The sequence below is a fragment of the Amblyomma mixtum genome, chromosome 4, assembly GCF_055824585.1.
Source record: "Amblyomma mixtum isolate Tamu chromosome 4, ASM5582458v1, whole genome shotgun sequence".
NCBI classification, from domain to species: Eukaryota; Metazoa; Arthropoda; class Arachnida; order Ixodida; family Ixodidae; genus Amblyomma; species Amblyomma mixtum.
Window position 1 is genome coordinate 74,866,804 of NC_143015.1, and position 26,838 is coordinate 74,893,641.

General features: G+C 43.8%; 1 protein-coding gene across 1 annotated transcript in view; it reads right to left on the bottom strand.

The window, feature by feature from the left end:
- The window catches only part of LOC149347052 (uncharacterized), a 58,055-nt gene that overhangs the window by 17,203 nt on the left and 14,014 nt on the right, over positions 1 to 26,838 (bottom strand). The window contains exons 2-6 of the mRNA XM_089541474.1: positions 15,611 to 15,657; positions 14,005 to 14,040; positions 12,235 to 12,270; positions 11,523 to 11,616; positions 2,576 to 2,793 (exon numbers count right to left, since the gene is read on the bottom strand). Of these exons, the coding sequence (XP_089397600.1) occupies positions 2,576 to 2,793; positions 11,523 to 11,616; positions 12,235 to 12,270; positions 14,005 to 14,040; positions 15,611 to 15,657 (431 nt within the window). The remainder of the gene's footprint in view (positions 1 to 2,575; positions 2,794 to 11,522; positions 11,617 to 12,234; positions 12,271 to 14,004; positions 14,041 to 15,610; positions 15,658 to 26,838) is intronic.

A 26,838-nucleotide genomic window follows, 5' to 3' on the forward strand; every position in this document is an offset into this window, starting at 1 on the left:
CTGGCTTGCGTACTCAGCGACAGCGAAAGGCGCTATTTGTCGTTTTTGCGTCATTTTTCCTCCACGTGTTCACCGGGGTACTCAAGGAAGTTTTATCGTGCGCGCTTTCAGTAACTACAGAAAAATGCACGAGGCGTGCAGGGATCACGTAAAATCCCAATGGCACCAGGAGGCAATGACGGCCTCACAGAACTTTATGGATGCGATGAAAGGCAAGCAGCTACCCGTTGTAGAGCAGCTGAACAGAGCACTGCACGCGCAAGTTGAAAGGAACCGTGAGAAACTATTTCCAATAGTTTCCACCATTGTCTTTTGCGCGACGCATGACTTGCCAATTCGCGGCAAGCAGTCCGATAGTGGAGTCTTCAATGATCTGCTTGACTTTCGTGTAGAAGCTGGAGATACTCTACTTCAGGAGCACTTCGCTTCTTCTGCTGGCAATGCCAAGTACACTTCTGTCCGCGTCCAGAACGAGATCATCACAATCTGTGGCGACATCCTGAAAGAGCAGATAGTTACCGAAGCTAACAAAGCGTTTGCTTTTTCCGTTCTTGCTGACGAAACTGCAGATATTTCAGGAAAAGAGCAGATGTCTATAGGCGTTCGCTTTATTTGACAAGGCGGGAGCCGAAGTGTGCGTTCGAGAGCAGTTTTTGGGATTTGTAGAGCTGGAGCAATTAAACTCTGCTTGCATCGCCGCGGCAATCTTGAAGTTTTTGACGAATGTCGGGCTGATTCTTTCGAACCTCGTTGGACAGGGGTACGATGGATGCTCTACAATGGCTGGAAAAGAAGCTGGAGTGAACAAAATTATACAAAAACAGTTCCCGAAGGCACTACTTTCCACTGTGCAAGTCACAAACTAAATCTCGTCATCAACGATCTGAACGACGTCTCTGAAATTCGAAACACAATTGGCATAATCAAACAAACCATAAACTTCTTCCGTGAGAGCGTACTCCGGAGAAAATTGGTGCCGAACATTCCGATGCTGTGTGAGACAAGATGGTCTGCAAAATATAAGTCTATTAGGATCTTCTCTCAGCATTACGTGGCCATAGTCGAAGCACTCGAGGAGCTCGCGTCCACGGAATCATGCTCGAACGCTGCAACTAGACAACGAGCTCACATCCTCTACTGCGCAACAACAAGCTCATCTTTCATCGTCTGCTTGCATATTGTAGCGAAGTACAGCGCTCGGCTCGAACCAGTTACGAACATTCTGCAAGGTGTATCCATGGACTTCCATTCTGTGCATGACCACATCACTGAGCTGCAACGTATTTTTCGCGGCCACCGGACGAACGCTGTAGAGGAGTTCTCTAACATCATGAATGCAGCAAGGGAGGCAGCCAATCACTTAAATGTGGTGATATCTGTGCCAAGACAAGTCTCTCGTCAGGCCCACCGAGACAACTACGGGATTCAGTCGCCGGAGGAACACTACCGTGTGGCAATATATGTGCCGTACTTGGACTCCCTCACTGCTTCTTTAGCTCGGCGCTTTTCTGAAAGCAATGAGAGGAGCTTCAAACTTCTCCAGCTGCATCCATCAAAAATGAAGCACTTGAGCCGTGTTGAGTTCGCTGTTCTCGCCGAAGAACTCCAGTGCTTTTACGGCATCGACAACTTCAAGGAAGAGGCCATCTCTTGGTACGAGATGTGGTGCAACAAAACTGGGGACCCATCAGAAATAACTTACTGCGAGCTTCTACATCAGGCCAAGACATTCTTCCCTGGTGTTGCAAAAGCCATTGAGGTGGCTCTGGCTTTGCCAGTTACTACCTGTACGGTCGAACGCTCCTTCAGTACAATGAGGAGAGGGAAAACGTGGCTACGCTCAGCGATGACAAACGACAGACTGGACGGCCTTTGTATGATGAGTGTGCACCGAGAGCGTGTAATGAAGCACAGGAATGAATTTATCACCCGTGTCATCACGCAATTCACCCAGAAAAATCCGAGGCGTCTACAGTTGCTGTTTACTGACTGACTGTCGTTGCGTGTTTGTGAACATATTGTGCTGTGTGCTGGTCATCAATCCGGGTGTGTCGAGAACCCGTATGCAGCAAGACTGAGCACTCTTCTCCACGAAGTGATAGTATCTTTTTGCATTTTTATTAATTTTAATCGTTTCTTCGTTGATAAACTCAAATGTATCTCTCCTAGCCACGCTTTAATTTGCTGTTTGTAAGTTTTCTTTCATGTGTGTATTTTACTTATTTATTTTATTTATTTATAAATAAATAAATTTACTCCGCAAATAGTGCCTTTTTGCTACGAACATAACCCCCCCCCCCCTCCGGCGCCAACAGCCAATGGGGCCCCCCCTTGCAAAAAATTCTGCGGACGCCCTTGGCCTTATCTATCAGCAGCGCGAACACAACACAGGAAGAAGAAGATAGTAAAGAGCGCTGCCCTAGCCCGGCAGATATTGTTACTCTATGCCTTGCAAGCATTGTCAGATGTTAGTGCGACTCCATATGTTCCTACTGCAGTGAGAGAGCTCCTTGAAAAGCTGCAGAAAGGCCAACAATACAAAACAAGCAGAGTTGACGCAGAATGCTGTTTTTACCTGCTTGATTGAGCTGGGCACAGTCAGAGAAATGGATTTGCCGCATTTCACAGTCCCCTTTATGCTGCTGGCTGAGCAGTCGGGAATGGGCAAGAAAGAAGTGGCCTGCTTCACCGGATTCAAGACGGAGCTTGCGATACCCAGAGTGAGGGTGTCCAACGTGTCCGTCACACCGCCAACAGCTTTGCAGATGCCGAATAAAGCCTTGACCAGCGTGCCTGAACAAAACAAGAAAAATTATATTCCTGGCTTTAAAGGGAAACTGCATAGGTTTTAGAAATCAACGGGCTTAAGAGGGTCGAATGTGTGAAACTTCCAGGTAAAGCACGCGAAGTCTTCTTGGGCAAGCACTTGAAATAGTGAAGTAATCGGTGATTAAAATCTGGACGCCCTTCAAGCTTCTCCGCAGCGCAGCGCATGATGACGTCATTGAAGGTATCGGTACATTGCCAACGCAGAAACGCCTGCTTTGAAGGAAAAAACAAACGCCACCGAAGTCAAAGCCTGCCGAGAGTTCTTTGGCAGCGTCTAACGAGTCAGGGCAGGGACAGCGGTAAATTGCCACCATACCTTCCGTGACGTCATGCTGAATTTCCCTGCACTCATCTAGTGCGTTGAGTAGAAGCGCAAAATTCAATAGTCGATTACGTCACTGTTTTAAATGCTAGTGCAAAAACTCTTCGCATGCTTTAGCTACAGCCTACAAGACTTGAATCCTTGAATATCGCGAAATTCTCAATAAGTGCTGTAGTTGCCCTATAAATCAGACACGGTTACCACTGTTATCAAGTTGTGTCTGGTACTCACTATGGATTCGCTAATACGATGCGAAACAATCGCCATTACAGGACTTCAGCCAATGCTGAAAATATGAATGAGGGGAAGACTACGCTTCAGCCAATCACAAAGGAACAAAATAAAAAGAAATAGAGTAAAATTAAATTTTTACAATTATATCAGGCAGCGGCAGGACTCTTTATTGGGAAACAACACCTAAACCTAACGCATCCTAAGTGAGGGTATCTGACTGCAGTGTTCTGTTTGGTACAATCCTGCGATGCGCTTGAAATTGAAACCACAAATGCCAGCGTCCTGAGAGGTGGTGGTGGTGGAAAACATTTATGTACAGGTATAATACAGGAGGTTATGCATGAGCTGACCCAGAGGGGGCCAGCCCTTGCAAATACTAGGTGGAGGTCCCTAGTTCGGGACCCCAGTGGCATCGGCCGCCGCCCAGGCTCGCGCGACCAAGGCCCGTTGGGCCTGCAGGTCAGAGCAGCCGAGCAGGGTCGCCTCCCAGTCCTCCCGGGTTGGGTTGGGGTGAGGGGGGATAGCAGGGTTGGAGGGGCAGGCCCACACCATGTGGTAGATGTCCGAAGACTTCTCCGCACAGTGCGCACAGCTGCCCGAGAAAGAAGGGTCGAAGTGTTTCAGAGCTGCCGGGCACAGCAAAGTATTAGTATACAGGCGGAGCAGAAGCCGCTCCTCCGCCTTTGACAGACCTTTACACGGGCGGGGATAAAGACCATGGCCAGATTGATAGAGTAAAACGATGTCTTTGAAGGTGTAAGCTGGAATAAATTCGAGTTCCTGATCGTCAGGGTCGGAGGGGAATGTCCGGTGAGAGAGCGCGCGGGCGGCGGCGTCAGCTGCCTCATTTCCCTCAAGGCCCATGTGAGCGGGAGCCCAAACGATACAGCTTCTGATGTGCATTGGCAGAGCTTTTAGAGAAACGATGCGAGGAGTAAAACTCATTCTCGGAGCGGCCGTCGAGCATAACGCTCAAGCATCAGCTTTAGCTTTAGCTTTTGCTTGCACCTCGCAATTCAGAAAAATGCACGCATTTCTCACGGAGAAGTCAAGTTCTCGGGAGCAGAATAATGTCGTAAAAAGTTCATTCAGTCTGAGTATACGTGTAAAAGCAAGCATACTGCAACCTAACCGCGCTCTTCTTGGTGTAGTCAGACCTGCTAAATGAAATTGGGAAGTAATTTATTCTGTCGCATGTAGATATTCTTAACAATAATTTCTTAAGAGATTTTAACGAGTGTAAAACTGTAAGTGAAATGGAATTTTATAGCTCTTTTGTCTTTTTACTTGGCATGAAGTGAACAATGGTTGGTTTATTGGTTTATTGGGGTTCAATGCCCCGAAGCAACTCAGGCTATGAGGGACGCCGTAGTGAAGGGCTCCGGAAATTTCGACCACCTGGGGTTCTTTAACGAGCACTGACATCGTACAGCACACGGGCCTCTAGAATTTCGCCTTCATCGAAATTCAGCCGCCGCGGCCGGGATCGAACCCGCGTCTTTCGGGTCAGCAGCCGAGCGCCGTAACCACTGAGCCACCGCGGCGGGTGCATGAAGTGAACAGCTACAATGGTTTACAGTGAATCAAGAATTGTGCATGATTAAAAACGCACGCTAAACCTCACAGCCTTCGCTCAGAAGTGGAGCATATAATGATTGCGCTGTCATTGTGGCCATGCCATGAGCAACATGATAGAGAACAAAGCTCGAGCGTTCATTCATTCATTACGCCATAATTATGTGTGACAAGCCGTTTTTTTTTTGTCTTCTATCTAGTTTTCTTCCTGGTGTGCAATATCCAAAAAGCATACTCAAATATGGAGGAAAAATAACCAGAAAATTCCCAATTTCATGCAAAAAGCTTGTTCTCTATCACATTTCTCACGACTGTGTCCCTTTTGCGCAGTCGCAGCTCTCTCGACCTTAAAACTTAATAGTACTACTTTTCTAAGTGGTCGTCAAAGCGCCTGCCTTCTGATGTGTACTTTTTTCTCACAGGTGAGGTTGAATAGCACTGCTCTTTTTTTTTTAACAGCGGGAAAAGCACATCGCTGAACGTGCGTAATGACGTCAGGCGGCGCTCGCCCTACGAACCGTTAAGCCGGTTGTTTATGCCGCGATTTCACGGATGTCTGTAGTCCCGTAGACTGATTTTCCAGCGAAGACCACGCGTGCGCTATAGTACACCTGTCTGGAGGTCTCAGCGCAGTAGACATTGCCCCACAAAACCAACAGAAATGTCCCTGCAAAAAAAAAAAAAAAATCAACGGACGATAACTTCACCTTTCGTTAAAATACCCAGCACAAGTTTCCTTATGTACAGCGCAGTGAGTTACATTTTGCATCGTCGCCTTTCCAAACCTCTCACAGGTGAACGGAACTCTTATCCATGCACCTCGTAGGATTATAAGGGGTGCTAAAGAGCCCCAACCAGGGCTTGTAAGTGACCGCTTGAGCTGCAATTTTCTAACAAAGGCTGAACCTGCAGCAGTTGACTTCTCGAGTGCCACTATGTCGTCTAGTATTGCTTAAACTGGGCTCTACAGAATGACTCCTGGCACAAAAAGGGGGAGCTGCGGGTAAACGAAATCTACAATGCTTTACGCTTCATCCAGTCATTCACCTGTCCTTACACTTTCACTAGGTGTGTGTACATTCACAGAACTAACATGTTCCGCTTTTTTGTTATTGTTATAAAGCCGCTAGAAAATACGTTGCGAAAAGCTGCTGGTATAGTTTGAGTTCCTACTAGAATGTGTTAGTGGTTGAATTTTAGAGAACCATGTGTAATGGCACTGCCTTTAACATTGAAAGTTGTTCCCGTCTTACAAAGTCGTCACTGCAAAGAAATATTCAGCGCACAAAGGTGAAGGACGAAAGAATCAACAGAAGAGTTCTAACACGTCGGGCGTTTTAAGATTGAGTGTAATGTGAAAAGAACTTTGATAAAGCCTCCCAAACCTTGTTGCTTGAGCACATTTTTGTGTGTGCATTTCCCTGAACGCAGTCGGATGTTAGTATAACATGGAAGCTTTGTTTTTCCAACGCTTAACAGTGGCACCAAATATTCGAGAAAGTTGTAAATTGCTGAACGCTTTTACTAGGTGTGTTCATAGTGGGCAATTTTGTCATACCCAAAAATCCTGGACAACCACAAAGTGAATAAGGGAGGGAAAGCCTCAGGGTGCTGAGGCTTTCCCTCTCTTGTTCACTCTGTGATTATCAAGAACCATCTGGCCAGCCTCTCTCTGCCATTAAATCCTGGACGAAAGTATTTTCGAACGAGAAGAGTTTTCACAGGTATTTTTTCATATATTGTAAGACATCAGTATAACACTCAGTATATCCGCAGATATCCCGTCGGCAGGCTTGCTTTTTTTACTATTAACGTTTTTTCTGTCATCAAAAGCGTTCTTCCATTGGTTTTCTATGACAGAATTAAATGCTGGATGCGAGCGACTGAAAAACTTTCAAAGGAAGGAGGTTCTGCTATGCAACGGAATGGACCATTATCTTCGCTATGTAAAAGTACCTTAAAATTTTACAATATTCAAAATTTTTGTCCAAGAATGCTCAAATGTGCCTGTCCGTTGCTTTTTATTTCCGAGCGCGATGTGGCTGGTTTCTGTCCGGTTACGGCGGGCTGCATTGAATAAAAAAGGACAGCATGTGGGAATTTTCGAATACCACGCACCATTGAAATTGAAATTGGAAAGTTGAAAGTTGACATTTAACTCAAAATAAAAATGCAGAGACTTGGTTTTGGTTCCTTTGGTCGTTTGCACACTCGTACAAACGACGTATTATAACCATACCCAACCAGAATCACGAGTGCTCACTCAGGCTCACACTCACAGAGGCCTGGGCTGATTTCAGCTCATGAACTCCAACTTACTTAGGATTAAAACTCACTTTGGCTCACTAAAACTCACTAGTCATCAGGGGTCAACGACTCACCTAGTCTTACTCACTCATTTCAACTCAAGACTCATTTGGCCTCATTCACTCATTTCGGCTCATGATTCACCTGGGCTCACTCATTTCGACCCACAACTCATGTGCACTCATTCGTTCATTTGGACTCACGACTCATCTGGGCTCATTTAAGCGTAATAAGTATTACGAGTGCACAGCAAACTCGACCGGACTGACCACGACTCAGATCACGATTTGAAATGAGCGTGAGTGAGCTCTGATGAGTCCACTCATGAGTGAGTTCACGGACCTATGACTATAAAGTGCCTTTTCGTCGTTCACTCGTTTATTGAAATGGTTTGTGTACATTTCGACTGCACTGTGGATGCGGATTGATACCGCTGCCTAATGGCCTATTGTAGAATGCTTTTCTTTCGGGCACATGTTTTCTTTTTTAATTTTGTGAACACAAATAACTTTGATGTCATTTTGGGGGACGGTTTAAATGTCAACTCAGTCTCTGACAGCAGCTAAGCGAGAGATGTCATCTTAAAGCTTTTCGCCAATGGCTAGGCTAATACAAGCAAGACACTGGGAAAGTTTACCAATAATTAGCAGACACAGCATTGCTCAGACAAAACAAAGCGTTTTATACGTATTCAAGCGAAATAAAGTGATTGCACGTGCATTGTCAGATTTTTCTCAACCCTATGGCTGCATTACTCCGAATCGAATTTTTCCTAAACTATATAACTGTAGCATCCGGGTGCCGTTGAGGCAATTCTCGAATCCTACCTTGGCACCACTTATGTCAATAGTAACGCCTATCAGTCGTCGTTAAGTCGTCTTTAATACGAGGAACTGTTTGCGCTCCCCAAAAAACTTGTCTTAAGCCTTTACTTTTGAATATCTATTACTGATATTATTAAAGAATGCCTGATAAATGTGTTTTGTATGCAGTAGGCGCCTCAATGTTGTTCTCTTCGAACAAAGATGAAGGCACGATAGCTCAGTCAAGTAGCACGTTAATTAGATTACAACGCTGGTCATTTATTTATCTATTAAAAATTATTTGTAAAAACTAAGGGTATTTATTTCATACCCAACAAGAAATGCATCAGCATACCTATAGGCCTTTAATTCGGTCTGGAAACGATCGAGATATCACACGTTAGAGAGGTATTATGGGTACATTTTAACTGTCAGGCTGGCTAAGACAAACATGGCAATGCCACTTTCAGTATGCTTTTTTTGTACTATGTATTGATTGCTGGTACCGCCATTTTCTTTAGTGCGATGTTAAGCTTCTAGCGCATAAATAACTCCCTCTTTGTGTCATCCTAAGCTACGCCTACTTAGTTTGGGAAACAACTACAGCTACCGCTAAAAATTATAGAGTTTAAAAAGAAGTTTCTACGTTAAAAATTGTGTCGGTTACGACCGAAACACTTATAATTTATTCCGCAAATATAGCGGTGTGAAAACAATAGAACAATATAAATTTAACCGCCGGCAAGCTACAAGTAAACAATACAGTAAAATGCGATGAATCTGCGTTGCAGAGCCAACTTCTTGTATTGTACTAGGTACTATAGTCGGATATAACTCAAGAACGAAGCACCCAACACCTTTCAAAGAAGGCGCTCCAGCCAATAGCGCCGACCAGTTGTCACAACTTCGCAGTTAATCCGATTTCACGGAACAGCTTCCCATTCACCTACAATGTAAGGCTTAGCGATTAACTGCGACGTCATGACAGAGAGTGGACACGATTGACGGGTGGCTTCTTTTGAGGGATGTTTGTCGCTTCTTTCCTTAGTTGCATCCCTATATGATGTGGTTCCAGTTGCCCCCGAACACAGCCGCCGAGATGGCTCAGTGGCTTTGGCTTTCCGCTGCTGGTTTCAAGGCCACGAGTTCGACCCCTGCTGTGCCTAACATGTTTCCATGGAGGCGAAACAGAAAAACACCCGTTTGTTGTGCGATATTAGCACACGTGAAAGAACCGCAGGTCGACTAAATAATCCAGAGCCCTCTGCTATGGTGTCCCTCACAGCCCAAGTGCCGCTTCAAGCTGTTAAACCCACAAGTTACATTTTACACCGATCTGTAGAACGTACCAATCTATCGCACGATATATTAACCACGTAGCACAGTGAACACGTAACTCCGTCTTTTAAATAACATCACTGCTGAAAATATGCATGCTTTACGAACACACGAAAGAGAGGTACAAAGATTGCGGTCTGTTGTCCAGGCTACCAGGGACAGGTCCCTCAAATGTATAAGGGTACAAAGTTTTTGAATTCTTATCGACCATTTCGTAATTATGTGAGACAAGCACATTTTTCCCTGTTTTCTAACCAATTTCTTTTTGGCGTATAAAAGCCAAAAGTTGTTTTCAACCCCATGGGAGAAAAAACACGTACAATGCGTCGTTTTGGGATAAGTGGTCGTTCTGTTTGATATCGGAAGAACGTGTAGTTTTATTTCGTTTTTTTTTATTCTTTGCCGGGTAGCACTCGCATGACATGCCAAGCCGTAGACCGGTTTGTTTTTCGCACTTCGCCCTTTTGCAATCTTTCCGCTGTGTGACTTGTGCGATATCTGTGCTTCATTTTGCTTTTCCTCTTTAAACGGTGCGGTTTTTTGGTTTTCGTTCCCGTGTAATAGGTCAGCTATTCCGCAACTGTCGCTTGTATCCTGTGCGTTTAGTTCTATTGTCCTTTCTATGTTTTTTATGCTTTGTTTGTTGCCTGCTATTTTTCAGTTCAGGAGCCGACAACACGTCAAGCATAATTTTGCAGCTTTTTTCCTCGATCTTCATGTCAACGAAGGAAAATAAGCGAAATTGGATTGAAATTGAATTCTTTTGCCGCAATCGCCGCCGCGGTGGCTCAGTGGCTATGGTGCTCGGCTGCTGACCCAAAAGACGCGGGTTCGATCCCGGCCGCGGCGGCTGGAATTTCTTTGGAGGAGAAATTCTAGAGGCCCGTGTACTGTGCGATGTCAGTGCACGTTAAAGAACCCCAGGTGGTCGAAATTTCCGGAGCCCTCCACTACGGCGTCTCTCATAGCCTTAGTCGCTTTGGGACGTTAAACCCCATAAACCAAACCATCTTTTGCCGCAATCTTTGAGCTAAGATTGCTGTGCCAACTATAAAAACAAAATGATCGGCAACCCTGCAACCAATGCCTTCTTTGTAGCCGTCTTTGCGCTTTGTAAATGGGCGTAGCAAACCTTATCGTTGTTTAAAATCTCGGTGTTATCCGTTCGCTGCCAGCATATTCCAGCCGCATGTCCAAAGTTGCGGAAATTCGAATGCCGCCCCCGTCATCTCAAGGCTCCTGTCACCAGTGACGCTGAGTTCTTTCACATAAACTCGCTCTGCGCAATGATGCGTTTTGTTTCATGTCACAATGACAATACGCGCTCATTGTGCTTGAGAGGGGCATAGTCTCAACGAATGGCGACCTCTGTCCTCTCGGAACAAAGTCGTTGATGAGGGATGAGTTTTAAAAGGGCATGGGCTGTACAATCTCGAAAGGAATCAGTCTCAGCGATACACAGAAAATACTCATAAATCTTTCAGCTACACTTCTAGTCTTATTACTGGCACATGTTTGAACAGCGTTGGACATGTTTTACGTTTATCGCTTTACGTTTTGTCCGTGTTATCGAATTGAGCTATGGAAGCAAAAACTGAACGAAGACCTTGGCTTTTGAAGGCTACCGACGGGGGGGGGGGGGGGGGGGGGGGGGGGGGGGGTTGTCTCTGACGCGCCAGGCGGACACGAGTAATATTGAAATGCGGGTCATACTGAATTCCAACTGTGCGCATGTGTATTTCTGCTTTCCGCCTTGCAAGACTTTCGGTTTGCGCGATACTTTCCCTTTGCAGAATCCGGATAAAACCCAATTTTCTTCTGCTCACCGCCAGGGTAAATGTGGTGAAGACTGTCGCAATCAAATTTTAAAACGTTCTACTCACGTGGATCTCGTGAAAGAAGTACAGTTTTGATGACAATGAATGCGTTAGGTCTTGAAACTGTGATTCGCGATATCGACTGCAGGTTTACGATAGTGGCGATTGTGTAAGGAGTGCCCCGGTTAGCTTCCGATCTTTGATTGACAACACTCGTAGCTACCAGCTGTTCAGCAAGCCAAGACGCGATTCGCAACTTTTTCTTTAGAAGCCAACACAAAGGTTATGTGACATTACCGAACCCGAAGCTCTCCAGGACAGGTGTCACGATTCCTTCCATAAGGTACAGCTTAGACGGGAGCTCCAGGTCTGAAATTCTTGCGACTGCACACTGAAGAAAAAATACACGAAAGAACGTTAATATCTAAATGCCAATGGTTACCGATGGGGTTTCCAGCCAATAGCGTTTTAAAAGCAGATAAATTACACGTGCATTAGTAAAACTCTCTAGAATTCAGAAGTTATCAGCCAGGTATCGGCAACTAATCTCCTTCCACATTAGATTACTGTCTCCAGAACTTTTGCAGAAATTCGTGAAATAGCAAACAGCGAGGATATGTATGCAGTCTCCATAGCACACTTCACGCATTCCCAAACTGTGTCGACAATCCCTGTTGTTTTGTGGCTGATTCATGAAGAAATAACAAGGCAGGTTCTTGCGTTTTATTGTTTTTCCTGTTTCATTTATCTTGGTTGTACTTTAATTGCGTTGTAGGTAAAGCTTTTTATTTCGGAGTACTTAACACAGCCCCAGCCTCATCTCCCCAAAAAAAGCGACCTAGGCTTCAGCCCAGCTCTAAGATGGAGCTGTCGGAGTGCAGTATGCTCTTCTTGCATGCAAATGTTTATTACCCTTTATATGCTTGGTTGTTAACCTGCTCATTTCGGCAAGCATTAATTTTAAAGGGGAGTATGTAGGCTAATATGTGCAAGCATATCAGGTACTCACTGTGATCAGGCCTTCAGCGAATGGGAGTAGCATGTCCTACGAATTGAGAAGGACAAAAATATCAGCCGCAATTCTTGTTGCGAAGATATTACAAGGGTCATTCCACGTGCGGTAGTTACTCCATCTTGTCTCACTCTGATCGCGATAGCTACAATGAAACAGCTTCAGTTTAACTCGCACTCGAGAGTAGGTTGAGTAAATTGCTTCGCAGAACTGGCACGGCTTATTAATGCGAAAGCAATGCTTGGCAATGTCGGCGATTTCGTGTCCGCAAAACATGTAGGCAGCGATTTCTACGTTCGTGTGAGAGTTAAGCGAAAAAGAATGCGTGTGATAGAGGATGATGTGAGGATGGTGCACGTCAAAATTTGATCGATGTGGAGTAATTAGTTGATTAATCAGCGCAATTAATGCCACTCACAGGTCAAAATAGTATCAGACGTCGATATCGTGCGAGGACGTGAAAACAGCTCTATAAGCCGAAATTGCGTGAAAAAAAAAACACACAACCACTTGACAGAGGATGATAAAATGTCGTGTTACACCGAACTTTATTGATCTGGAGTGATTGATTAATTGGTGGCCAAAACGCCATTCAGACGTCAAAATAGCCTCGGACGTGCATATAGTGCGAGGACGTGAAAACAGCGGCAGACGTCAAAATTGGAAAAAGTAAAAAGAGGCGAACAGTCAGAAGAGAGAAAAACAGGCAAAAAAAGAGGCAAACAGTTTAAAGTGTATAGCCCTCGTGTAAATCCCTCACCCGAGGGCCCTTGAGGTATTTGCAATAAATAAAATAAATAAATAAAGACAGGCGTCGAGTGTGAAGGAGGCATCAATGCTTTGTCATTCCCCCATTGCTGTAACGTTTTTTTTCGATGGTGCCAGCCGGACATTTTTAAATGGCTGCTCGACGCGCCGCCGCTTTCGTGCGTGTCTGTTCGTTGAGCAAGGTGGTCTGCTAGGTCTGGCTGATGTCTTTCGTGAATTGATGAAAAGCTGCGTTCAGGTACTTCTGCTTTTCCTAATAAGCAGTGCGCTAACGATCCCTTACTGATTACGCTGCTTGACGCATTCCATCATTCACTCGCTTTTCTTCGACCTTGATGACGGGTTTGGAGTGACAGAACGTTCCGCAGTAAAGAGCCGTTTCTACACCCCCGAAGAAACTGGTGACGTCGAGGTCAGAAATATTATGCTCCTGCTACAGCGGGAGACCCGTGCGTTACAGCAGAGAATGCTTAATTTACAAGAACATTTGCGAGGACACACTGGTGCCACAACGCACTACAAGGGGTCTCGCTCTACTGACACAAATTTTCCATTGTGTTTTTCTGCCCAATTATAATCAAACTGCGAGTGATCTTGCCAAAGTCGTAAAGATACGGAAGTATTTCCAATTCGTGTACGGTTCCCTGGTGTTGGTCGAGAGAAATGAAGTGAGCCTTGGGTTTCCATGCCATGCATAGATGATGTCTTTCTTTAAAGCCTGAAGCTACTATTTCTAACAAATGGAGAACCCAGTCACCCATCTATTAAGTCGAATGGGAGGGTTTTCAGGTGCTGCATAGTTACGACAGACACACGTTAAGAAGGAAAAGAAGTGGACACGCAGCAAGCTAAGGGGCAGTGACAACTGGAGGTTGATACACCATTTGAAAGAAGATGGCAAAAAGCGGAAATGCAAGTATGTATGTACCGATATGAAAGTAAAAGCACAGTGAGTAAATGCACGGAGCGCAAGGCAAAAGGAGAGGCGTGAATACTCACTGGATTTGAGCACAAATCTTCAGGAATGACAAAACACTGCAAAGCAATAAAAAATAATCATTTGCATCTGCGCAGCACCGAAAAGAGGCATGTGAAGTGTAGCATGCAAATTCGGCAGTTAAAATCGCGTACATTAGAAGGTCTTCGATTATACTGCGTCGCAGCGTCATGTGACTATTGCGTCTGCCATTGAGACAGACGATAAGGTTGATATCTTTAACAACAGATATGTCAGTAAGCGCCTTTCGATCCGCGGCAATCCCGCTTGTCATACAACCTTAAGTCGTCAGAGCGGTAATAAGCCACGTAACGGAGCCTCACACTCACAACTGCTTTTGAGCATGCTTCCGGTCTAATCACTGCGCTGGAAATTCAAGCTTCTTCGATGCTATGTAACTGCTACGCTAACTCGTAATGCGGTACAGTGCAGATAGGCTGCAGCGCAGAACAGGAGGAGGACACAGAACAGAGACGAAAAGCACGAGCGCTAACTTCCGACTAATTTTGTTCTTCTCAAGAAGCACGTTTATACGCCAGAACATGATATGTTATCACAAGTGCGAACAGGATCAATGTCTTAGATACGCGAGCTTTTCATCGCTTATGAATATAGATGGAGTGCTAACACTTCTGCGTCCTGATCTACTGATCGTTTCAGCTTCACATATTTCTCTTTTTTTTAGAAGCCGCGGTGGTTCAGTGGTTATGGCACTCGGCAGCTGACCCGAAAGACGCGGGTTTGATTCCGGTCGCGGCGGTCGAATTTCGATGGAGGCGAATTTCTAGAGGCCCGTGTACTGTGCGATGTTAATGCCCGTTAATGATCCCACGGTGGTCGAAATTTCCGGAGCCCTTCACTACGGTGTTTCTCATAGCCTGAGCTGCTTTGGGACTTAAACCCCTATAAACCATTTGCCTTCTTATTCTATGTTTACTATTTCCTGTCGCAGCACATTTCCCAAGGAAAGACTTACAATTATTCGGCTCGCAAGGGAGAACATGATCGACAAGCGATCCTCCTCACCCGTTCCAAACGTTTCGAGAATGTTCCATTAGCCACTCGTTCAAACATCTCCTGGTCTGGCCGATATACTTGTCCCCTCATGATGAGGGTATGTTAGATACACGACAGCTTCACCGCAAGTGACGTATGGCTTATGATGTTTTGCGTTGCAACTAGGTTCACCTTGCAGGTGTCAGTTCTTCCTATCTTACGCTGCATTTTGTTCATCGACTATGTAGAGTTCATGAACTAGTATTTTTCGCGCATTGCTTCCTATTTGCATTCCGGGTCTAAGCATTGCTAGCTAAAAGTTTACGTCGTATTTTCGTTTCAACGCCACGGAAGCTCGCTATCACGCCTGATGGTCATAAACACACGTTATACATGTCTCGAATAATACAGGCAGTCTGGGCCTGATCAAGTCATCACTGCTGGCGGACAACAGAATAGGACGCAGAGCACAATATAGTAGCTTTTGTGCGCAGATATTCCTCGTTACTGTTGCAATAACTTTTTGGCGATTGGGGTTTCTAGGAAGCCGTTAAGAACAAAACATAGAATCTGAGACCACTGCCGTACAGCACAAAACAACGAAACTCTTACCTCTCTAAGATCCAAGAAGTCCGGCAAAGTTTCACTCGCACAGGATGCTGAAACGTACACAAGTTCTTCATAAGTACATGTGGCTGGAGGCACACAGTAATAAAAATGCTTCCTGGACGCATGTGTGCCTCGCCCCCCCCCCCCCTTCCCCCCCCCTTCCCCCCCCCCCCCCCCCCCCCCCCCCGGTGTGGGGGCACACAGTATAGTTTCATGAGTGCTGCACAGGATGAAATAGCAATTGCTATAAATATCAAGGACACTGAATGGCACACTGCTGGTGCAAGTGTCCGGTCCGGTTATATTTTTCCAGCAACATAAATACTGTACGAAACAGTTTTAGTAGTTGCTACATAAGATCAGAGCGGGGTTACAACGCCGTTTTGTGGTCGTTTCACAAGAAAGCTTTTGTCTTCAGCGTGCAGTGACTTATACTCGGACCACGCCACACGTCTCATTCTATAATAATGCAGACCTGCAGTGTCCCCGCCAAACATTAACTTACAGGATTCGACAAGCAAAAACAACAATGCAACAAAACAACAAATCATAGAGATGATCTAGAAATAAATAATAATTGGGTACTGATATGCAAGCCAGTTCGGGAACTCGGTAGTTTCGTAAATGCATGCTTAGCAGCGTTTGTTGTGGAGGTGCGTGAACACTGCTCAGAACTTTTCAATTCGGCAAAATTCGATCGGTACTTCGAATGTGATTTTTCTAAAAAATTAACCCCACTGCAGGATTTTTTTCTCGTTCTAATTTCGTCATCTCAATCAATCAATCAGGTTTATTTTCACATCAAGAATGATAGGAGCGGGGACAAAAAGCCTATAGAGGGTTGACGGAGGTCTCCGCCCCTACAGCAACTAGATTGTGCACAAAAACCCACAATCACACAACGCTACAGTACATGTTATGCCTGTGACATATTTAAATAAAGAGCACATTGCATCGAAAATAAACATGTTCAGGGCATCAAAAAACACATAACCATCAAATATTCCCGTCAAGAGGGAAGGCATAACAGCAGGCTGAGTTAGTACAGTAAAGAAAGAAATGATATGTTGTTACTCTTCACTAATTACAGTTTTTCACAAATTGTTTAAAAGGGACAGCATATCGTAGGACAGCATTTGTCTGCTGTAGTTAGTTCGCGTTCGCGGTTAATACCAGTTGTCTCCAATGCGCGTATTGTAGGGGTGTTCTCTGCATATTAGTCTAGACAAATCAGCGAGAAATGCAGTTCCTTTATTAATATTTGATGTGTACGTTTTACGCAGCAGGACAGAGTACAATTGCATAATAGGCACAATGCGTAATGCCTCAAAGATAAGTTTGGTGTGTGCATCATTTGGAATGTTGTTAGCTGCACGAACTGCTTTTTTCTGTAGTGCATGGAGTTTTGTAGTATTGGAGACGGTGGTTGTACCCCAGACTAAGAAGCAATAAGTTATAACACTGGTGAACAAAGAGTCGTACAAAAGTTTTTTCATGCGTTGTGGAAAGTACTACCGAAACTTGGACAGGATACCTACTACTCTTGAAATTTTGGCAGCTGTATTATCAACATGAAGATCCCAAGATCATGTTATAACGGCATTTTGTGCTCATAAGATATTTTTCGGCACATTATTAAAGAGCTGCCTATCGCAATAGCCCTAGTTCTTTCCTCCTTTTTCTTAACCGAAACATTCTCGGCACTAGTGTTGCCGCGATGCGCGGCTAGCATGCTGATTTTCAGCACATCTTTCACTCTAGTCTTTTTTTTCATCCACTCCATCCCCATTACAGCTTTGCAAAATGAACCGGAATCAATACCGGATCAAGTGCCATGTGGTGGTTGAATGACTGCTTCGCGCTGCATTCTATTAGACGAATAATTGACTCGATGTTCCTAACAAGGCCCCGGCTCTCTGTAATAGACACCATCACAAGACTTCGCTACAGTTTCGGCGATATTTCTCTGAATGCCATACAAAAAGCAAGCGCAATAAATTATTTACATCAGGCGCACCACTCCTAAATACGCTTATTGCGATGAACGGTAACATTAGCGTAAAAGATTATCTTTCCATCTCAGAAGCCGCAGCGGGCCTATTACGGAACTGGAATTTGTACGCTACGTTTTTTCTGTTCATAAAAAAGTTTTACATCTGTTAGAGGCCTACACTTCATTACACAAACTCACAAACAAGGCTAAGAGAAAGAAAGTTCATTCAATTCAGCCTGGTTCGCCACAACTTAGTGCACTCCACTGTAGTTGTACTCTCCCCATCATGTTGATGCATCTTCTAAAAAAAGGAAATGGAAGAATGCCTCTTTACTAACACTAGGCAAATCCATTGACCTGAGTGGTTGAACAGAATCCTGATCGTTTAAGGGAATGACAAGCCTTCCCTCACAGGTCATGTAAACCCTCAGCATGCGGCGAATCCTCAACACTTCTATGCTCCCCAAACCTCGTTTGGATTTCACCGTTATGGGTCAGAAAGTGCCAACAACGAACTCGGCCTTTTTTCAAAGAAGCATTACCTGCTCTCGTGATTGCTCAATAGCGCTATTCCGAAGGACACATTACAGAATCTGTTTCGATGCTACATAGCACTCCATTATGTCGGGAGAGCTTAGAAAGGCCGAGAGAAGGCTATGCAGGACTGGGCAAAGTTTCCTGGGGCGACGGAAAAATGTTAGCCATGCTCTTCATACGTCAAACTCTACTGAACTGCAATGCCATACAATGAAGTTTGCTGCTATAAAATTGATGCTGCATATACTTTCATTTACGGATGCATGTTGCAGAAAAAATGAATGAGACATACTGTCCGGTAAAGGTGTGCTTTGTGGTTTTTCTGACTGCCTAAGATGCATGAGCATAGGTGCGCGGTAACCAATGCATTCGCACTGCTGAAAAGAAATCAGATTTTATGATATTTAGAATACATTTTCGTTATGTTGCATGAGGTTGAAGGCAGCTCCTCCCTTTCGCTAGGTCAATACTTTCAAGCTGTGCATACGGACGGCTTTTGAACGAGGGACTCGAACAAGTGGAGCCATGATGGTATTTTTAAGCCCGTGTTGTAATAAAAAGCCGTGAAGTCTGCCAATAAGTCCTTTGAACGTCACAGGAGATGTTTATAAAATTGTCTTGAACAATGAAAGACTTAACCATGACGTATCCAGTAGCGTCAGGATAACAATTGTGGGCTGCTTTTTTGGTTTCTATTTCCACGCTGGATCTAAACCTTCACTCTGAGAGGAGGAAACGGGTACTCAGACGGCTTCTGATCCAGATGTTCTGTAACGTTTATCCAACCGATTATTTGGGGAACCTGTAATCATGTCTTATGTCCCAATTTGCCTTGTTGTTTTAAAGTGGTTGTGTGTCCGCAGGCTCGTCTGCCGCCTTTTGTCGCGTCCCACCCTTCAGACGACGCTTTCCGGAATGTGGGTTAAGTTTACGCACTTTTGGCGAACACCGAATATCGTCCAGATTCACTGGAGTGTCTGGAAGCAGATCGACGATTTATGAGACAGTGTTTGTTGTCTTTTGAAACGTAATCGATGAACGCAATGTTGTTACTGCGACTTGATTCCCAGCAACTAAGCAGACTTTTTCCGGCATTGAAAATTCAGGCTGCTCAATTGGCTGCTTGCGTTATATTGTACTAAAAACGAATTTTTTTTTGCTTTGGCATAGTTAGCAGTGCCGTTGCTCGAAAGTGGTCGTCAAAGCTAGGAAAGAACTCTTGGCTTTCTTAATTTTGAATACACTAGGTTCGTATTAGGATATAGTCAGTAGTGCCATTCCGCACAAGCGGCTGTTAAAGAGTATTACATTTTCCTCCCGGCCTTTTGACAAGCAGGCTAGTACGCCTGGCTGCCATCTGGGACTCTTCTGTTTTGTATATGTGTGTGTGTGTGGTTGGGGGGGGGCGGGGGGAGTTATAAAGAATACCTTATGGACGACATGATTCCAGGCTAATGCATAAATTACACAGAGCGCTTCAGAATGTACACGGGCTAAAAATTTTCCGGCAGGAGTTGATGGGAAAAGGTGCCCTGTAATTCGTAAACGTGCAACGATTCTTGATGCTCGTTCCTGCAGCCGAATTGTAGGGTCAAGATAAGTGGGATGAATGAACTTACTTTAACTCTGGAACCCCGCCAAAACGTACCAATACGAAGGTCAAAATCCTGACCAGCTTTTGTGACGTCTATATATGTTGAGAAATACCATGCCACAATTTCCACGCCATATCACTATATATTAAGTACATCACAGGTTTCAGTCGGAAAGACATATTTCAGCGGGAAAGACACCAAGGTATTCGTAAGGCATGACATGATCTGGTGGTTAACTGTGTTTTAATCCCGAAACTTTTGCAGTCCAGTCTTTTTATTCTTTAACGAAATGTAGCATATATTTATTTATATGTTTTACTTTTGGTCAGCTATTAATGCAGCATGTGTAGATTCTCGCAAGCTCTGTGTTTTGTCCCTTCCTTGTTTGGCTTCCAGCCGTTGCGCTGGTTTACAAGAACCATGCCTGTCCAACTCGCGCACCAGTTCATGGTGTAAAAAAATGCAAGTTTGCCGAGGTCAGATCTGTAGGTATGTTGACTGTTATAGCGAAATCTTACGATATATGAAGAAATGCGTTCAAAAAGTTTTTCCCGTTGAAAAAAAAGAATGTTTTTGTCCAGACTGGTTAGGTATGAAAAGTCGTGTTAATCACAAAGTTCGGCGATATTGAACATTTTCTGTCTGTCTGCATTGAAAACAGCTTGAATAGTTTCGCTCTGTATGTCCCTGAATATTTTCATTAATGGTAAAATTTTTACTAGAACTCCGTGTGAACTTCTTCCTTGACCTCTACTGTTTAGCAACATACGCTACGGTTTACGGAACAATTTCTGTTTCTTGTTGACCAACAAATTCCTAATTTAACGGAGAGTTTTTCGCTGGCGTCACGTTTCCCCAGTAAGGTTAAATAAGTCCTGGTCGTTGTGTTCACAACCATTGAAGTCAATTGTTCTCGCTCTTTACGGCGAATTGCCATCGAACAGGCTCTTGTCCACAACGTTTGCGCCTACTTTTTCAAGATGTTCTGTAAGATTCGCACTTCTTGTTGTTGTTGCCCTCAAAACATATTTAGGTCATTAGGTAATAGGTTATTTTTATAAATCGATGGCTTTGACAAGAGCAAGTTTGGTAACAATGCTTGATATCTTTATGCTCCATATCCAGACAGCGAAAAATTGAGTTGCAGAATAAGTGAAAGCGAGGGTTTTGCTGATGATAAGCGCATCGCACATTTAGTAGCTCTTTTTTGAAACAAAACAGTCAATATATAATTAAATACAAACCATCCTGAATATATAATTTCCAAGACTCTGTTGTTCAGTCATTACTGCACTAATTTAACCAATCCCTTGAGACTTTGACAACCGTGGGCCGGCAGGATTCGTCCTATGAGGCAGTTTGACGCCGCAAACCCAAGACGCAGCTAAAGTATTTAATTCTGGTGGGCGGCTTCAGGTGCGTTTTTTAAGTGAATTTTTCGCTGAAGACGGCCGGATATTAAGCGATAGGTTTGCTGCTGGTTTAATAAGACAATGACTGAGACGAGTCGTAAATGCTCTGAGTTTTTGCGCGTATTCTGATACGCAAGAAAACGCAGAAAATCACTTTTGCTCTTTTCAAACCCGATAGACAGGCAAAACGCTAAAAATATCCTTTGATTAGTCTACACTCCAATTACCGGCGACTAATACAGCAGTGAAGTAGTAGACTCTTTGCTGCAGTTTTCATGGTCAGACAATGACGGGAAAAGCTTTCACTGAAGGCCGCAAGAATGGGAACACTGTGCAAACGCGGGCGTGCAGCTTATTGGCGTGCGTTGTATATGTGACGTCATTGTATTTTTGCAGGTTTCTGGTACGTTGTACAGCAATGTGACGGCCCACTGTGATCCCCTCGTTAGCTTTTCAAAAAGTATGTGGCATAGCCTTGAACTCTCATTGAAATGGTGAATTTCCTTCCCGCTTCTATCGGAATTGCACATCTTCCGCGAAAGTAATTACGGGACTTTCAAGCAATATGCTGCCAAATTGATTTTCCAGGGTTAGTGTGCCCTGTTTCAGGAATATGCCGGCCGCCTTCAACCTCAACCCACTTCTTAGACAATATTCATAATGACGTCATCACGTATTCTGCCGCATATGGATTTCCCATTTTTTACACATCATGTTGTTTAAACACATAATGCTTATTATTAGCCATTACGTTCTTGCACAGCTCAAAGCTAAACAATAAAGAAGGAGGAAGAAAAATTCGGCCTATATTTTTAGGAAACATGGTATTATGCTGAAGGAAGACACCGGCCTACTTACTGCTATCCCTGTACATACTATCAAACCTTAAAATAATTAACTAAACATTAAGATCTACGCAAGCCCACTTGTGGGGCGTTTATGACTGCGCAAGTTCTAGGATGTCTAGTGAAACTTTATCTAACTTTATCTAAGTTTTTGAATTGAACGTAAATTACATGCGCTGGTTTATTATATCGCAACAGCGTACCAACTACAGCGCCATTTTAAATGAGTTTTACCCCGCTGTCAATATTGATTTGAACTTATACGCAAGAAAATTCCAGAAAATCTTATCTCCTTGTCACCAGAATATCGACTGAATGAATTTAAAAGTTAAAAGTTTGCTTCAAAAGTTGACCACCTCAATTTAAGTACTCCATGTGCGATTGAACCTCAAGACAATCTTGATGCATTCTCAATTAATGTTCTTATATCGTGCACTTAGAAAGAAAAATGCCGCTAGTTTACTTTTCCTCGCTTAAGGCTGTATAAAAGAAACTTCTTCAAAGCCACGGATTTGTTAGCGCCAAGATCGTGGCACTTTTTTTTGTGATAACAAGGAACCCGTGCATAGAATACGCAGCAGGACTGAAATCTTGACAGAAAAATATGCACCAAAAATTATTATCTCATTAAAACATTCCATAACACAATTTCGGAAAGTTAAGTATCTGCTGGCAATTAATGCGACAAAACCAATTCAGCGGATATAAGCCCTCTCTTTCGCATGGTATGCTCAGTGGATGGGTATGTTTCTGAAAGGCATTACGGAAGACTATCTCCTGAATAAAATTTTTCGCAAAAGATTAAACTGCTGCCTTCATGCTTCCGGAATTAAAACATCACAAATCTAAAGATCCAAATCATTCTCTTCCAGCCTACCTTTCGCTTCTTGATAGAAGATTTTTTTACCACACAAACGAAGATATACATTTCAGTGGTCATAAAAGAGTGTGCTATATTATAATCGGTTTCAACTTGAACTTCATTTTTGCTCTGTGATGTAGCTCAAAAACATATCAAGGCTTTGCAACGACCATGAGTGCATGACACCAGACTGACATAGTCGGCATTGTGCTCTCGGGACCATTTCAAACGCCCCACAAAAACTGCCTTATACTACACTAGGTAGGTATCAATCATGGCTGTTTTAAATAAGTTGAAGATTACTTGACAGTATATCGCCTAATTTGCGGAACACACGCCTATTCTGGCGTTATAAATATATTTTGAAGCTGCACCATATATAAAGATTTATTACTCTTATGCCCGAGCTGACGCTTAGGAGTGTGAAGAAATTGTCTATATACTGGCTTTAATCCGTTCATGGTCCCTATCACATGGCAGTGTGGCACATAGCCAGTTCATAACTTTGTTTATTAAAATAAAAAAGAAATGTCAAATACATCCGTAACAAGATAGTTGAGCAATAAGGGAGTAATTACTCATTTATGTCCACCTGAGCGCAGCCAAACGGCTACAGAGGGAAGCTATAAAGCTTTCTCAGAAACTTTGTAGTTAAAGAAAAATTCGTCCTGGTCGGGGATTCGAACCGGGACCACCGCTTCACCGGAACATTCGCTTTACCAATTGAGCTAACCGGGACGGCAAGATTATGGTAGGGCGAGAGCGAATTGATCAATAACTCGAAATGGGAACTGTGTTGGTCAGATGTTTAGGGGAATCTCCCAAGGTGGAGTAGATTTGCAATAAGGGAGTAATTACTCATTGACGTCCACGTGAGCGGAGCCATACGGCTACGAAGGAAAGCTGGTAGAGCGACTGCTCTGGTGAAGCAGTGGTTCCGAGGTTCGAACCCCGGACCAGGACTAATTTTTCTTTAACTACGAAGTTTCTGAGAAAGCCGTATAGCTTTCCTTTGTAGCCGTACGGCTGCGCTCAGGTGAACGTCAATGAGTAATTACTCCCTTACTACAAATCTACTCCATCTTGGGGTATTCCCCTAAACATTTGACCAAGATAGTTGAGGATGAACTGCTAGAGGGCTACTTATTCCATGCTAAGACTTCAAATATATGGTGCGCGATAAGAACGCGGACATAGTTACGGGCATGTTGAACGCACGTTATCACTAATTAACATATACCTAATAGGAGGTCATCTGAAAACCATCGCACTATGTAAAAAAAGATTACCAGCAGGTGTGACGCCAATAATGCGTTCGTGCGCGTTTCGATGGAGGCAAAACGCAAGAGGCGCCCGTGTGCTGTGCGATGTCAGTGCACGTTAAAGATCCCCAGGTGATCGAAATTATTCCGGAGCCCTCATCTACGGCACCTCTTTCTCTCTTTCTACGTTCACTCGCACCTTCCTCCCTTCCCTTACGGCGCGGTTGGGGTGTCCGCCGAGATATGCGAGACCGATACTGCGCCATTTCCTTTCCTCAATAACCAATTTACGAATTTTGCCGTGTAAGGTTTCGAACGCCTGGCAAATGCTGACAAAAGGAGCTATGTTCATAAAACACCAAAACTGACAAAAAGAATATGAAATAAAAGTATTTTCGCAGGTACTGTTAAACCGAGAGCTCGTATGTCGCAGATACCAGAAAATTTTTTAATTGTGCGCAGCCGCAACGGTGCCTCAGTGGTTATGGTGCTCGGCTGCTGACCCGAAAGACGCAGGTTCGATACTGCCCGCGGCGGTCGAATTTGGAAGGAGGCGAAACTCTAGAGGACCGTGTACTGGGGGATGTCAGTGGACGTTAAAGAACCCCAGGTGGCCGAAATTTCCTGAGCCCTTCAGTACGGCGTCCCTCATAGCCAGAGTCTGTTTGGGACTTTAAAGCCGATAATAAAGCTAATAATTATGCACTACAGCATTGCCCCCTTCCACGGAATGCCACGGAATTCACTTAGCTTCGCACAGTACCGTAGAAAAGTAGGTACTTGCGGAAGGTGACACGAAAGAGGACATAGTTACGGGCATATTGAACGCAAATTAGCACTAATTTCCATATCCCTAATAGGAGGTCATCCGAAAACCATCGCACTATGTAAAAAAAATACCAGCAGGTGTGAGCTCAATGCGTTTGCGCACCGTGTAAGGTTTCGAACGCCTGGCCAATGCTGACAAAAGGAGCTATGCTAAAATCAAGCTAATAATTATGAACTACAGCACTGCAAGCCTCTACGGAATGCCACGGCATTCACTTAGCTTTGCACAGTGCCGTAGAAAAGTAGGTACTTGCGGAAGGTAACCATAAACAAATTTACTTGTGGAGCGAATACCAACGTGGACAGATATTGGCGAAGCGTATTTTTTTAGCTGATTCGAAATGTCTAAGCACATCATCTGCTGTCTTTTCGGAGCGAGGAACTGTTTTTTATAGGATGTTTGTGGCGGTGACACTCATGAATTTTTTTCTCTCTTTTTATTTTGTCAGGCATGTATAACTGCTTTGTGTGGTGGCCTTCTGCTGCTGTTGTTTAGTCACAACTCATTATTCTCGCTTTTTTTCCTCCCTTTGTCTTCGTTCTTTTCGCAAGTGTTGTCTTTGCTCGGAAGTATTTATTGTTCTAGCAGAATAATGCGCACGTAATACAAACGACCGAGTGCAAGTCAACGAAAATACGAAGCAAAAATAAATGTTTAAATAACAAATTGCTCTGTGTTAACTCGGATTTGTTGGTTATATGTTTATTTACTTACCTATTTATTTACAGAACTGCTGCTCTCAATACAAGACCGCAGCATGTGGGCAATCAGCACAATACAAAGTTGAGTATAATAAAATGCAAATTACAAACAGATCAAAACAAAGAAGGCTCGACAATAAATATTTGAGGACAACTGAAATAGGCAGATTGGCAAAAACTAACTCCGCTATTCAGAACAACTTAATATGAATATGAAACCTAAATAATATGAAACCTAAGAACAAGGTTAGCAAAATATGGGCTCAAAAATACGAACTCAAATCATATGCCTTTATATAACAAGGAAATTACTTATAATGCCTTTGAATAACATGCTAAGAAATGTCGAAGCGCTTGGAGTCCATAATTTTCTGTGACAGCTAAATTTGAGATTTCAGTATGCACCGTGTTTCAAACTCTTTTCTTAAGCCGCAGGTTGGCAGAGTTAGAGCAATATTACCTTCTTTGACAGCGACTTAAAACGTATAACTAGTGAGCTTTTGAAAGTGCTCTGAAAGATCACTTATGAAAAAAAAAGGGTTCCATGTGGCTTTAAAATGACATGCCCTTAACAGGGGAGATTCTTTTCTTTAATCCGGTATGGCATAACACACCCCATCCCGTTGGCTCCAGAGATACATTCTGCGGCCGAGCCCAAGCTCGCCCAGCTGAATCAGGGCCGCGGGGACTCATTTCGAAAGAGATCAAATGCAAAAACCACCGCCTGATATGCGAAGTCAGTGCACGTTAGAAAACGACACGTGGCTGAAATTAATGCGGAGGCCACCACTGCATTGACCGCATAACCTTGTCCCGGGTAGCTAACGCCCAGATTCATGCCTTTAAACCCCACACACTCCACTCTGCAAGCTATAGAGTTTATTAATACTCGAAAACGAAATGCGGCTCTGTGCTAAATGACATTAATTTATTTTAGATAAAAGTAGTAATTTATGCATGACCACCTTAACGCTTTTCAGCGAATACAACCGCAGTTTTTTAGACATATTTGAAATTCTGAGTTTTGTTCGCTATTTCTTTTATATGCTACTAACATGGAAGCCTTCGTTAGACAGCGCTGAAATGTCTTCTCGTGTTTTTCTTTTCTCAATTTATTGACCCGAAACTGAGAGGAAAGATCAACACAAAATTCTCCTATACCTTCCAGTTGTCAATTTCATTTGTAAATACCACG